Here is a 14,279-nt window from a genome sequence, read left to right on the forward strand (position 1 = left end):
AGACTTTCAGCACGTGTTGGTAAGGAGTCTGTGAGTGTAGTAAGCTTTGCTCTGTCATAGGCCATGGAACGATAGTGTTAAAATCTGTAAAGAAAGGAATTCCAGGTCATTTTGGGACATGCTGTAAAAAGTTGCAGATTTTTTTTTTACATGGATTAAATCCAACAGCTTTCTCTAGAATGTGGTAATGTGTTTGATGGTGTTATGTGAGGCAGATTCTTTATATAATTTGAAGTTTATGATTAGATGCAATTGAATAATAACTGTCTATTTGGTGTTCTTTGAATTTCTAGTGACAAATACGAAGGAAAAAAGACTAACAAATGTGAAGTCTTGTAAGCAGAAGTCATTTAACACCAGTTGAGCTGCTTACAGTGAATCTCTTCTTTTATTTTACAGGGAAATGTATGAGAAAATGGAAAAGGACTAACTTTGGCCACCACTACTAGCAATACTGTTTGATACGTGGGATTTATATAGAGTCTGGATGTCCTTTGTGTTGAGACAGATATGTGTGAAAGGCATATCAGAGGATAGAAAACAAATGTCCCTGAATTGAATGGATTTTATTTTAAGTATGTGCAGAACTGTCTTGGAAATTTAAAATTATGCCTGATTTGGTGAGGGCTGAGAAATTATCAATCATTTGGATTTACTGGAGACAAATAAGATTTGACTAATTTTAAAAGCCTGACATGTAAGTATATTTGTATATTTTTTATCATATATCAGGGTTGTCAGTAAGACCCGGGAGCCAGGGAATATATTATTATGTGCATCACATTATATTAATAGTAATCTAGTATGTAATTTTTAGAAAAATTTTCCAAATGAACTTGTGTGTTTCATGAAGTAGATGGAACTAGAAGGAATAATTTAGCATGTAATGTTTACACGATACTCACTTTCCAAAAATAAAATCATGGGATAAATTTGATTGATTTTCAAGGTAGTATTTCTTGTGTGTCAGGAGTGTAGTCTGGAGTTCATAGTAATATCAAGGTTAGAAGGTGCATCTTGTTCTCTTTTAAAAAAAATGTTTTATGGAGAAAATATAATCAATATGCCTTCACAAGATGTGATTTTTTTTTGATAATGATAAAAAAGGACTAGTTTTCTGGCACAATTGGTGGTCTATTGATTGCTGATTCTTTAAAGAGAAACTATAAATAAAACTGCTATTTGTTCTTTTTTTATCTTTATAATGTTGAGTGCATAATACTATCAAGCCTAACCCTTTTTTCTGCCTTTGTGTGATATTCTGATATCTGATACATTAATACATTTAGGGACTGATTTAGCAGTGACGATCAGTAAATGCTGGCTTGTTTATATTTATTTTGTAGAGATTTATTGATCTGATATGTCCGGTCGTAATTTGTAATAAGAATATTTTTAATGAATAACAATAAGGATCCTGATGTAAAATTATAATCAAACTTCTCAGAGTGTTAAATGATACAGAATTTATTTTGATCTGTATCAGGCAGGCGTTTTAATTTTCTGATGTTTATTATTATTCTATTGTTATAAAATGGTGACAATGGCCCGGCCTTATAAATGCAGATATCTGATTCAGATGACCATGGTTACATTACAGTAACTTTTCTTAAATTTTAATGATGTAAGGGGAATATTTATACTTGAAACCATTTGAGGTTTGAAAAAAAAATCCTGCTTAAATCTTCATGCTAATTTTTTTGTGGGGTCTGGAATATATTTATCCCATGCTGTTGGGAGACTGTATGAACTGGTGTACAGAGAATAGAAGCTTTGCAGAGAAATACAAAAGTTGCAGTGATGAACAGATAATCAGCTTGAGATATTAATATTTGAGGACAAATTGTCTGATTCTAGGTGAGCTGCTGCAATAAAAAATGAATCAATTATAAAGAGGAAACAGCTGTAGATATCATCAATCATCTACTTTAGATATAGAAACTGTAGATAACATGATCAATTAATTCTAATTTTTTTGTCAGATGAATTTGAGAATCATTTTTTTTTTCTGATAATTGCTAAGTAAGTGCTTTCACAAAGTGAAACTTGCACTCTGTGTTCTTCAAAGAGATATTCCAAAAAAATCATGAGAAAGTTGAATTTGTGTGCTTTTACAGATAGACTTTATTAATCAAACTTTATTAAGCATCTGTGCCAGCATCTTAGTAAAATTCAAGAAACCTGTCTTTAAGCCTATGTCAGAAGAACCTCGGTTTTAAGACCTTGCCAGAAGAATAACATTTTTAAGGCCAAATCGGGACCCCAGTTTTAAGGCTACTTCAGAAGAACCTCAGTTTTTAAGGCCATATCAGAACCTCAGAATTAAGGCCTCATTTAATCAGGGTTATTGGTACAATGTACATCATCTTTGCTAGCCAAGGGTTAATATCCCTGCCTCTGTGAGGAGGAGAGAAGAGAATGGTAACCCTTTGCAAGTGTACATCCTGATTATAATTTAGTCCAGCATATTGAATACCAAATCAGCTTTAATAATATGTAGAGAAGCACTTCAGAGGATTTGACATTTCAAACTGACTTGCAATATGAAGATCTTCCATGCTCTTTTTACTCTCCAATATGGTGGTGTGTAGAATTTTATAGAAATCTTGGCTATATGCTAGACTGACTGATACCCAGAATTGGATATGAGCATGAGTGATCTAAAAATCTTGTACAATTTTCCTAATGGCAGGAAGTAGAATTGATAAAGCACCTGTCTAGTGTTCAGGGAACCTGGGTTCAAATCCTGGTCTGATCTATCTCATTTTTCTCCCTTCCTGTTAAATTTGATGCTGTGCTATGCCATGGAAATAACAGGTGAAAGAGCTAGGGAGTAGGGGAAAGTACATTCCAGGAGGGAGGAGTGTGTTAGTCAGACAGGTCCCTTCCCCTGTGGTCAGATAGTCCAGTCAGTAAAGCACGGATCTAGAGTTAGGGGCCCCGGGTTAGAATCCTGGTCTGGTCTGTAGCATTTTATGCCTTCTTGTTAACTATTCTAGTAGTATTGGAGGAAATTAAGGTAATTTGTATCCCATTTCCTGGTCGTTATTTTGGTCACACCTGGACAGGTGTGTTGATCAGCCTCATTAATGATGTACCATATGCAGACTCGTATGCTGTGTATTAAAGATCAGGGTGTTTTCCCGTAGTTTGTGCGGATTATGTCAGGTGTCAATGTCGGTCTTCTCTGTATTGATTAGTGTCAGGGTATTCGGACACAACACAGATGTGTGAGTAATCGTTAATCATGTCCTATTGGGCGAGTCATTAATAATACAATATACATCTAGTATTAATATCATCTTAGGCTTTGTTGATATTAATTGAAGCCTGTTATGACATACCACTGGTAAAGAGGAGATGCATTTAACTAAAGAAGTTTTAAGTTATTGCCAGGAATGAAGATAATCATGCACATTCTGCTATATGATTGGAGGGTGGGGTTTTTGAAAAGTTTTTGTTTCTTTTGACTCACTTGGAAAATAAATGATTCTGACTGTATTGTGCAGATTTGTCCTAATGCTTGAATATAAAGTACTTCGCAAGAGTAATGGACATGAATATGCAACATAAATGCAGTATTGGTCTTCTGAGGGCTTATCATATGACCTTGAATCGCTTTGAATGGACAGTCCATCAGAAATTTAACCTTCTCAGTTGATTGAGTGGAAAAATAGATCACATGTAGCATTCAAAAGTAGCCCCTGGTCCCAAACACCTTACTGTACTCTTTATGTCTTTTTTAAATGTTGATGATGGTAGGAAAGATAGAGATTGTAACAAATTACCAATTTGAAATGTGGCTGTCAAATGGGTTCATTTGCTGGTGGCCAAATACCTGAATGGAGATTCAGGGGGCCCAGGTTCAAATCCTAGTCTGGTCCATCACATTTTTCTCCTATCTCATTACAGAAAGATTAAAAAAAGAGTTGGACTTTGGAGCTTTACAAGTTCTCCCTTAAAAAAAAAAGAATCTAATGAACCAGCAGCCCTATTAGTTCTATCATTATACTGAAAGAAATTAAGTATTTGTGTGCAGTTACCTTTTTAGGACCAGCTGATTACGAATGCCATTGCACTGCAATGCAGCAGCCTTTTTTTTTTTTACACGTACATATTTTCATTTTGCTTTTTTTTTTTCAAACAAAATCACCTAAATGTCAGCAGTCAAGACAGTTATTTTCTTCACTCCCAAATTCTCTCACCGTAATAATTCTTACATGCTAGACACATGTTGGACAAGATCCCCTGTTACGTCCCTGCTGGGAAAGAAAATAAACTGGTCCCCATTTCAAAACAGACTTGGGAGATCAACTTTGTTTTTGTTTTTTGGCATAAGAAGAAAAGTGAAGGATAATTACTCAGGGAACTTAAAATTTTCTATGGGATTCTCTTTCTAAGTCAGCTTATGTTGGTATCAATGTAGTTTAGTGGTCCATTCATTTAACTTGTGTTCTTGGGAAGCGAGGCTAGTTTTTTATCAGCTGTATAAATGTTGGAAAATGGTGACAGGTTGCCATACCAAAAAATCAGTTCATTGAAAACCAATCCCCTTTCTCTTTTGAGTTGACTAGAAGGGGGGGGGGAGTGAGGAGGAGCGTTGAATTAATTTATAACTAATACTGGAATTTTCTCTATGGTGTTTAAAATGAATTTGATGGTTCTTTCAACTTGCCAGAGACTGAACTGGTGCAGTAATCTGTTATATTCTAAAAGTGTTAAGTTAATTGTCATTCCCTCCATAAAGATTTGAAATGAAAGAATAATTAGCTGTTTTTTTTTTCTGTTTGTGCTATTTTACTGCTCACCAGTTAACATACAAAGAAAGTCTTCAATAATAACAAATGTTTTGCAGAAACTTTTGGTGAATTCTAGGTATGTTTTAGAATGGTCATGTATTTTGGAATTTCAAATACATGCACATTGCTTATAACTTACTAGAGAACTCTACACCTATGAGAAAATTCATAGAAATATCATGGGAAAGACGGTTGGTTTGTGGTACTCTGGACATTTTGTGTACTTAATAAATAAATACTGCACAGTCTGCGTTATGGATAAGTTTGGGAATTCAATCAGAAGATGGTGCTGAAGATCTGGAATCTCTTTCTGAGATTACGTACAGAGATTCTGTAAGAGTGTTACGTAATCTTGTCAATAATAGATGGAGCCTCAGTGGTAGCGATAATTTTCATTAAAGCTTAGAGAACTTTGCCGGTGAAGACTCTAATACAAATATAGACTATACTGTGTGGGAGTGTATGAAGAAAGTACTTTGTAAGTTCACGAAGAGAAATAACAAAAAAAAAAATTGATTCTGGTTTCTTCGGTGGATTTTATTGTGGAAGCATGAAATTTTTAGTGAGATTTTCATTTTTCTGGTGAACCCAAGGAACTTTTCATTTAGTCTTAATTAGGATACTGGATAGTCTGTGTTGTTTGTAAGTGATCTTCTTCCCTGGAGACCATAGAGAAAAGCATTTTTTGTGTTTAATATTTCTTGCACATCCATAGCCTAGAAAAGGACCCCTGTTAAAGCAATTAAAAGTTTAAAATAAAGTAGACAAATCAGATAAATAATCGAGTTGTTTTATTTCTGTGTAGGTTCGAGCAGGACTTCTATTGCAGACAGAGCTCTGAGGAGGGGCGGATGGAGTCAGAGGTGGAGGCCGATAGTGACCATGAAGAAGTGGACAATGACCTTGGACATGGACACTGGATGGGTCACCCAGATGACTCAAGCAAGGTAGGTAATCCTTGTATATGTATTATTGTCAAGGTTGATCATCACAGAGGTCATAGGTCAAGGTGCTGTGACTATATTTGTCAAGGTGGACCGTTATTCAGGGATCAAAGGTCAAGCTTTGATGCATTTCTGTCTGCGTTCCTATCAAGGTTAACTATTACAGAGGTCGAAGGTCAACATGCTACATTGTATGTACATTTTCTTGTTAAGGTTGACCTTAAAGAGATCAAATGGGTGATTTTAGTTAATAATACTTGATTTATAAGAGAGATAACAGAGGTTAATCATAATTTAGTAAACGTTGAGATATGAAATATAATCCTGTCTTTAGTTAAAGAAATACACTGCAGGTCACAGCATGGTGCAAGAAAACTTAACTTTTTTTCACAGTCTACGGTCACCATCTGTGGCACCAAACAATTCTGGTGTGAGATTTTGGTAAAGTAGGGTTAGGAAGGAAAGCCTGCTGAGGTAAAGATGCCACAATCTCCATTTCTATTAGGGTGGGGTTGTTCAGTATGATAGAGAATGGAATGCAGCCCCTCCCCTGCCTACTTGCTGATAGCCTGACTGATGCACTGTTTAAACATGTAAAAATAATATATATCAGATTGCATTTGCACATTTGTGCATTTTGTTGAAGCTAGAAATAATGAAAAAATAATGAAAGAGCTGCCAAAGGACACATTTTTGTTCTTGAAGGAGTTTAGATGTCCCTCTCCACTTTTGAATATTTGAAACAGAATTCACAAAGGAGAAATGAAGCATTATGTAAAATCAGTAGAACCCCAGTAATGTTCTCAATTACTGCACAGTTGTTAAGTTGTGTGATAAAGTAAGAAAAAAAATCTGTTTTGAATTGACCTAGATATTGGAGACTGCTTTTAAGCAGGAGGTGTCCATATGTATTAAGATACTAAAGGAATGGGTATTTGCAGGAAATTGTTGAAGTATAGCTAGAAGGCTTTCAGCAGGTGCTTGAAATGTATAAATGGGCCTCGTAACCAAAGTTCAGTGATGGAAAAGAAAGTTGCCAAATATTGCTAGCAAAAAAATGTTGAAAAAATATTAATCAAATTACTTGAAGCATGTGTGTGTTCTGGATTAATATCTATTTCCAGACAATTAGCAAAAAAATAGACGTAGGATTAGGTAAAAGGTGTAAAAATAGTTACAGTTTTTGTAAGAACAAAGAAAACTTTGATCAGAAAAATGTGGAACTTGGCAGAATGCTTTAAATGTTTTGGCTGACAACTTATGCGAAATATTTCAAAGAATGATCCAAAGAAAAATTGCTTGCTCAGGAACACAACGCTGGTGTGAACCCAGTCACTGTGTGTTCAAGACTGATTGCTGGTTTTGCAAATATTAATGTCCAAAGGGTTTAAGCTTTTCCAAGATGTTGTAGTTATAAATCTGCTGTAATGACATACATTCTAGGAAAATATTGGTTCTATCATACATCACTGCTTCACATGTCATTGTAACTGGTACTCAAATGTATAGGATACATTTTCTGTTTCTGTTTCTAAGGAAAATGTTTTTTCCCCGTGAGTTGTGTATTCTCTAGATTTAGTATCTATTGATCGAGCTTCGGACAATGAGATACCATTATCTGCTGTGAAAGAACCCTCTTGCTTGCAGTTTTCTGTCTGATTTAGAGACACTTGAAGTGTGAAATGCTGTAGCTGGGATAAAATGGCTACAATCTGACTCTAGACACTTCATTACAACAGAGCGTATTGATTAACCCTGAGGAAAAAAAGCTTTGGGCTGCAGAATTTGTCTGTTAAAAAGTCTATGACACAAGAAGGCTTAATTTGGGCTGTTATTGAGTGATTGTGCTTAATTATAGCTTTGGAGGTTTTTGGCCATTTTTATTTGAGGACTGTACTTGTGTTAACGTTTTTAGGTCATTTAAGGTCAGACCACTTTCAGACGACATGTAGGAAACATGTCTGGTCTCCAATTATTCTGTCCAAGGCAATCTATCTCTCGCACAGCTATTATTTCCTTTAAACTGTTTCTCCCCTGGAAGTAACCCCCCCCCCCCCCAAAAAAAATAAGTAATGCTGATAAAGCAATAATAAGTCTGGGTATGTAAATTTTTTTTTATTGCATATGAGAGATTTAGAGATTTTTCAACATTGAGAGTTTTTATTTCCAGGGAATAACATATTATCTCAAATATACAGCCACCCATTTGACATTTATAGGATGCTGAGAGACCATAACTTCTGATTGTGACTCTCCATGTGGAGTTGATTTTGAGTCACTTAATTACATGTTAGCAAAGCTCTCTGAACCCACAGGTGCAAGCGCACCAAAATATTTACACCGTTCTTCTAAGAAGCAATGGATGTCATAATTAAATATGTACGCCACATTAAATAGTCGTGCAAGGATCATTAAGGTTTTTACTTTGGGTGTTAAAGGAACTGTAACTTTTGAAGGGGGCAATTGGCCCAGTTTGCTGGTGGAGAGAGAGGACTGAACAAGGCTAGACAATTCCTATTAAATAAATCATTTTAAAGTGGGCAAATGTTGATGTAATTTTTGTTTTAATAATATAGATAATCTGTACTCTTGTTAATACATAGTGACCAGGGATCAAGCAATTGTTTACAGGACTTAAAGTAGACATCATTTGTAATTTTGAACCACACTTATTAAATTAATGTCAATATCAAATGCAGTATTATAAACACCATTTCTGGAAGGAAAAAAAGAACATTTGCTGGTGATTGCATTTAAACAAGGTGCCACAGAAAAATTAATGGCAAAGGGAGATATTCCTGTCACAGTTCTTCAGGAGAGTGGGATTTTGATAGTATTAGTCACTGAGATGAGGAAATGTATCACAAACTTTGTAGATATATAGCAGTTTGTGTTGTTTTGTCAGGTCTGTTTATTTTGGTAGTGTACAGTGTTTACCTGAAGAAGCTCAGTAACATGTCACATTAGCGGGTCCATCAGTCTGGTGGTGCCAGAGCAAGTAGTAAATCTATTATATCTGAGTTACTATTTATTTTTGAGAGAGAGAGAGAGAGAAAGAAAGAGAGAGAGATAGAAAGAGAGAGAGAACTTGAGTCTTTAGTCATTCTGTTCTGAAAGAACTCAAGAAAAAAAAAAGATATATAATTTTACATGAAATAATTATCTTTATTGCATAGAATTGAAATGCTATGAAACACTTTACCACTGTAAACTCAACATGTTAAATTCCATTGTTGGACTTGGTCTGGGATGGGGAATATCAAAGGGAGGTAATGAAGCAACACAGCTGTTAATGTCTGTTCCTAGAGAAAATCCACTTCTGGAAACAAATGTTTACTGTCTGAGGAATGTTACAGGAATAATTGAATTTTAGTCACAGACTGACAGGTATTTAGACAGCATCGCTCTGTTGCCCCAGAGGCATGTTGACTCATCCTCATATCCGGAAAAGGGCTGCAAATTGCAGAATTTATCAGAGACATGGAGAGAAAAAAGAATGTATCTGAGCATCAAAGAGGAAGATGTGTTTTATGATGCTGATGTTGTGCAGAGAAAAAAATATTCCTTGGATTGGAAGAGAGGCATTGTAAAGATGCATTTGATGCCCAAGTGATCTGGAGCCAAACGTATTGATGAGATGAAAAGATATAAAATGTGTGCTCTCTTCCTATCTATCTATCATCATCTCTACCATCATCATTGTCGTCATCAAGTTTGCCATCAAGCATCACAGTTCATGAAATATCTCCTATGTATCAATTGGGGGGGGGGGGGATAACCTCTCATTTCTTGCACCAACCTGTAAAGATTATTCCATAATTCAGTATTAACAGGTAAAAATTTCAGTGCTTTGAAGGAATATGTCTAAACATAGATCAATTATAATTTTTGTGAGTTTAATTTTTTTTTTTTTACTAAAAAATAAAACAGAATTATTTAATTCGACCAAATAATTGCCAGAAATTAACTTTTACTATAAAAAAGGGGATACAAAAAAAACTATAATTTGGGAGAAAAAAAGAATATGTTGTCAAAATAAGTCAAATATAGCAACCACCAAATGAATTGGTCATGCAGTATTTTCTGTGGGAAGGCCGTTTTTCTGTGTACCATCTAATGCTGGGAACGGAATCAACTTCAATAAAAATCAATGTTACTGAAGATCTTTGTGCTAAATCTGATATTGAACACACGGTCAGATCCTTTGATGTATCACCAGCATTGGTAAATAGACTCAAACAATTAAAAATAGCAACCATAACCTGAAAGTGAAAATCAATAAGCATTGAAAGTAAGGCCCGGAGTTTATTGAAGAGCTTCAGGCTCATTAGATGAGTTTATTATTTTTTTTTTAAATGAGCACAAGCCAGTAAGATATAGTGTGTGTGAGTTTAATTCTTTTGTCTGCGATGATTGATTTCCAAGTTCCAGAGTAAATGCTTTGTTTGAATATCATTAGCTCAGAATTGCTGGGATATCTAAATGCTATATAGGGCTTATCAGGGACTTTCTCATCATTTATTGACAAAGAGTAAATGTTATCGTAAATGACAATGCAGGCAGAAATGTGTTCATTATTGAATAGGTCATGCAATGTAAACAATGAAATTTTAGTGGGATGAATTCAAGAAGCACATCCTTGCTTAAGGATAATTTTTGTAATGCAAACTATGAAGATTAAAATTTGTAAGAATTGCTTTCATTGCTTTTTTTCTTTGTTCACATTTTGATATATTAAATATTAGGACAGGTAGGATATTGAATAAACAAAAAAATTATACCCTGAGAAAATTATTTATTTGAGGTAATGAACGTGACATTATTATTTTTTTGGAATAACTTGAATATTTGGTATTAAAACTTTCACATGCACTTCAGATAAGAGCAATGATTTAGTCAACTTCTGCAATGTCTTCTTTGTCTACAAAAATCTTTTTCTTCAAAGGAGCTAAGAAATAACTGTGTATCTATTCCTGGGTCCTGTCTATCAGCAGCCTTCAGCTGGGGGAATCAAATTAATTCCTCCCGCTTTGGCAGTCTTGACCCCTGAGGAAGAGGGTTTTGAAATATTTGTGATGGATGCTAGCTAGCTCTTCTTTAGAGGGAGGAAGGAAATGTTTGTAAGGCTTCGTGAACATGAATATAGAGCTCAATCAAGTAAGATTTTAGGTCTGTTTTTTTTTTGCGGGACATTTAGATAAAGAATATTTTCTGTCGTTATGATTTTGGTTTATATCCAATTTACTGATGCCAAGAAACTTTCACTTGGCACATGATGGCAGTTCCTGTGTTTCAGTTTGAGGAAAATATATTATATGGTAGATAGGCTGTTTTTTGAGATTTATTTAATGTGATAAGGATGAAGCTAGCATATTTATCGGATTAAAATGAATTTGCCAAAGTGCTTTACCTACTTGACAATATGTCTAGTTTTGATGCAAGGAGAAATGGATCAAACTTTAATTTAGGTCATGTTTTACCTTTGCAAAAGACTAGAATCACCCATTGGCAAGGCAAAAAAAAGGTAATTTTTTTTGTCATTAATATACTAGAAATCAACATCACAACTCTCTAGAGCCGTGCATGCAGTTGATTTTTATAAGCCTGTGCATAGCATTTGTATCTGAGAAAGACCTTTATTATCAGGCAGAAATAGTGATACATGTACTTTTCTGTAAGCCATGGTATCTCACTACCAATGATCTTTGACATTTCAGTAAAGAGTTATCTCCCCTACATATCCTCTCCCTCCTCCATTCATAAAACCAGCCCTGACATTTACAAGTAACCACTAATTGTAACCTGTTGGTTTGTGTTAGTTCTGGCATAAAGATGGAGTGAAGAAAATCTGAATGGACACAGGAAAGGATTAGGATGGTTCATACTGGGGGGAAGTTAATGTGGAGGAGCCATTCTGATATTTTACATAGTCCTGTCAAATATTAATTAATGATAATTAATAATTAAATAATTGATACACACAACAAAGCAATCTCTTTTATGGAAATTTTTGTCTGTAAAGTAATGCAGAAGAAAAACTCCAAGGTCTAGTGGGTTATTTTTATCGAGTAGCGAGAAAACAAAGAAATTGAGCTTATCATATTAGTAAGTAGGTATTCCTAGCAGGAATTACAAAAGTTAAAAATTTTTACAACCATACTGAGTTGATATTGTGTTTGAAGGTCAGTGATATGGACCCATGTTGTTTGATGTTAGGGAGGAGAGGGTCATGTGCTGAGGCTTGGAAAAAGGAGAAAACCTTGAATGAGATGGGAAAGGTTGTTGACAAGGCCCAGATTTTATCAGGGGGCATGAAACTAATACAATCTGACAAGATCTTCTCTTGGGCTGTGAGTTATCAATGGCAGACCTGAACACCTCATTTTTTAGAGCATATTTTTTTTTCAGGAAAAGTGGGAACTGACTTGATATCAGTTTATTATAATCTTGAGAACCTAAAGGATGATTGCAAGGTCATCCTGTTATTTGTATTAGACAAGGACAGAGATACCCATCCTCTACTATCTATGTACAACCTCCATTTAGTGTGAAATAGTTTGGCATGATAGAGCTATCATGACATGATTCCCAGGGTGATATTTTATTCAGAGAGTACTGTCATAATTGGAGACTGGAGAGGGATTCTGTCTTTGTTAATTAAAGTTTTCTGTAGTTTTTATATTCCCCCTTCCTCTCCTTGATGCTGGGTTTTTGTTTCTGATGTTGATACATTAGCTCCATATTTTTTTCACTATGTGTAAGAAAACTCATTAAAGCAGTGGATGTCCTTTGTTCTTCAACGTGAGATTTTCTGTCAGAAAAATGAACATAAGAATGAGACAACTTTATGAGTAGACAATTTTTTTTATTAAATTTGCATGATTTTAAGACTTTAAACAGATTGTTAGGAAACTCTGATTTCATGGAAAACAATTGTGTACAATGAAAGGGTCCTATATCCATTAGCAAAATGCACAATGATATAATCTTTAGACAATTTGTTTATGTTTTTGATAGCTGGGTCATTGCTCTCCAGACAAAACATTTGTATATACCCTCTCTTAATCCTCAGATTATGTTGTGATCGAGAGTTGAACAGACATTGGGGGAGGTAAAATAATGCTTGTTTTAACAGTATTTAACTTATCAGTGATAACACACCTCCTAAATCTCTCTTTGTTAGAACTGTCAATAAAATTTGGACAGAATTCAGAGAGACCCAGGCTTGTGTTTTGTAGGTGTCTTAACAAATGGATGTAGTGGTGCCAATGTTTTATCCCTGGTTCGATAACTTTTTGCTTGCTAGGTCAATCAGATCTAGCGAGAGTGTTCACCCCACCTTTACAAGCCACTTTTTATCTCAATTCTTGCAATCTTTCACCAGAGGAATTTTCGTGATAAGAATTTTGGATGCATTTAGGTGTAACCTTAACTCACATGTTGAAAAATATTATACAATTATTGCTTTTTTGAGGTCAATAAAATGATTTAGATAGTCACTTGAGAAGTACAATATTCACCGAGCCCAAAGGGCGAGGTGAATATTTCTACTTTGAGGATTGCTAAATCACTGACGTATTGACTGAAAAACAGCAGTTATAATTGTTTTATTATATGATTTGATGATTAAATAAAACAGACTTGTTAAAGCAAACTATATCCTTCTTAATTGTTTACATTATGATTTGTTACAGTCTTAGTCAAAAAAGTGAGAAAAGCAGGGTTAACATAAACAGTTGTATTGAATTTTTTAATCATTTTATGTTATTTTATTTTGTTTTTTTGAAAATGTATACATGTAGCATCCATCCAGTTTGAAAGGGAATAGGAGGCAGAAAAAATTACACTTGAAATAAAGCTTTGACAAGCCAAAAAAAGGGAACTCTCCAAACTCTTTTTTTTTCGGGGGGGGGGGGGGGGGGGTGTTAGGGTCCATGATATAAAAGAAATTTTACTTAGATCAAAAGGGAGGGGGCAGCCTTAACCTTTTCAATAAAACCTTGAAAAAATGTTTCAAGGTTTAAATTTTAACAATAATCTAGACTATATTAAACACAACTTTCCAAAAATATTTTAAACTTGCAACTTGGAATTAATTCACAAAAAGCTGAACAATATTACACTTTAATCTTATAAAATTTATATATTCACAAGCTCAGACTTTAAATTGATTAAAAAAATTTCCTCTCATGCAATACGCCATTGAAGCCCATCAGGCTCTGAGATTTGGAATCGGCAGGTATTTTCTATGAAGTATGTTTGGCTCACACCCTTCTCTTTTAGTATGTGGACAAGAAATTCTCTCCAGGTCTCAGAATCAGCATTTATATTGAAGCTTTTTGTAAAACAAGAGTTCAGTATTTTGGCTGACCTGAAACACAGTTAATATAATGTATTGTAGTCTACTGATTGTTTAAAGTTTTACATCCCTTGCCGATTGTTTCATTCATATGAGATGTCAGTGGATCAAATTTAGACCTAACTTGGCACTCAGGGCCATTGAGCAGTGAGGGTTCTCTAGCATGCCAATGCTTGC

At 34.7% G+C, this 14,279-nt stretch overlaps 1 protein-coding gene across 3 annotated transcripts in view; it reads left to right on the top strand.

Moving 5' to 3' along the window:
* Positions 1-408: 408 nt before the first annotated feature.
* The window catches only part of LOC133194091 (ras-associated and pleckstrin homology domains-containing protein 1-like), a 43,938-nt gene continuing 30,067 nt past the window's right edge, over positions 409-14,279 (top strand). For 2 of the 3 annotated variants that reach the window (XM_061330052.1, XM_061330054.1), the window contains exons 1-2: positions 409-697; positions 5,605-5,746. In XM_061330052.1, the coding sequence (XP_061186036.1) occupies positions 696-697; positions 5,605-5,746 (144 nt within the window). In that variant the 5' untranslated portion in view covers positions 409-695. Of the gene's footprint in view, positions 698-5,347; positions 5,442-5,604; positions 5,747-14,279 lie in introns of those variants that run through there. The other variant, XM_061330053.1, reaches the window with a different exon arrangement.

This window comes from Saccostrea echinata, unplaced genomic scaffold (assembly GCF_033153115.1).
Source record: "Saccostrea echinata isolate AGI-Se365-2 ecotype Australia unplaced genomic scaffold, CSIRO_AGI_Sech_v1 ptg000028l, whole genome shotgun sequence".
Classification (NCBI taxonomy): domain Eukaryota; kingdom Metazoa; phylum Mollusca; class Bivalvia; order Ostreida; family Ostreidae; genus Saccostrea; species Saccostrea echinata.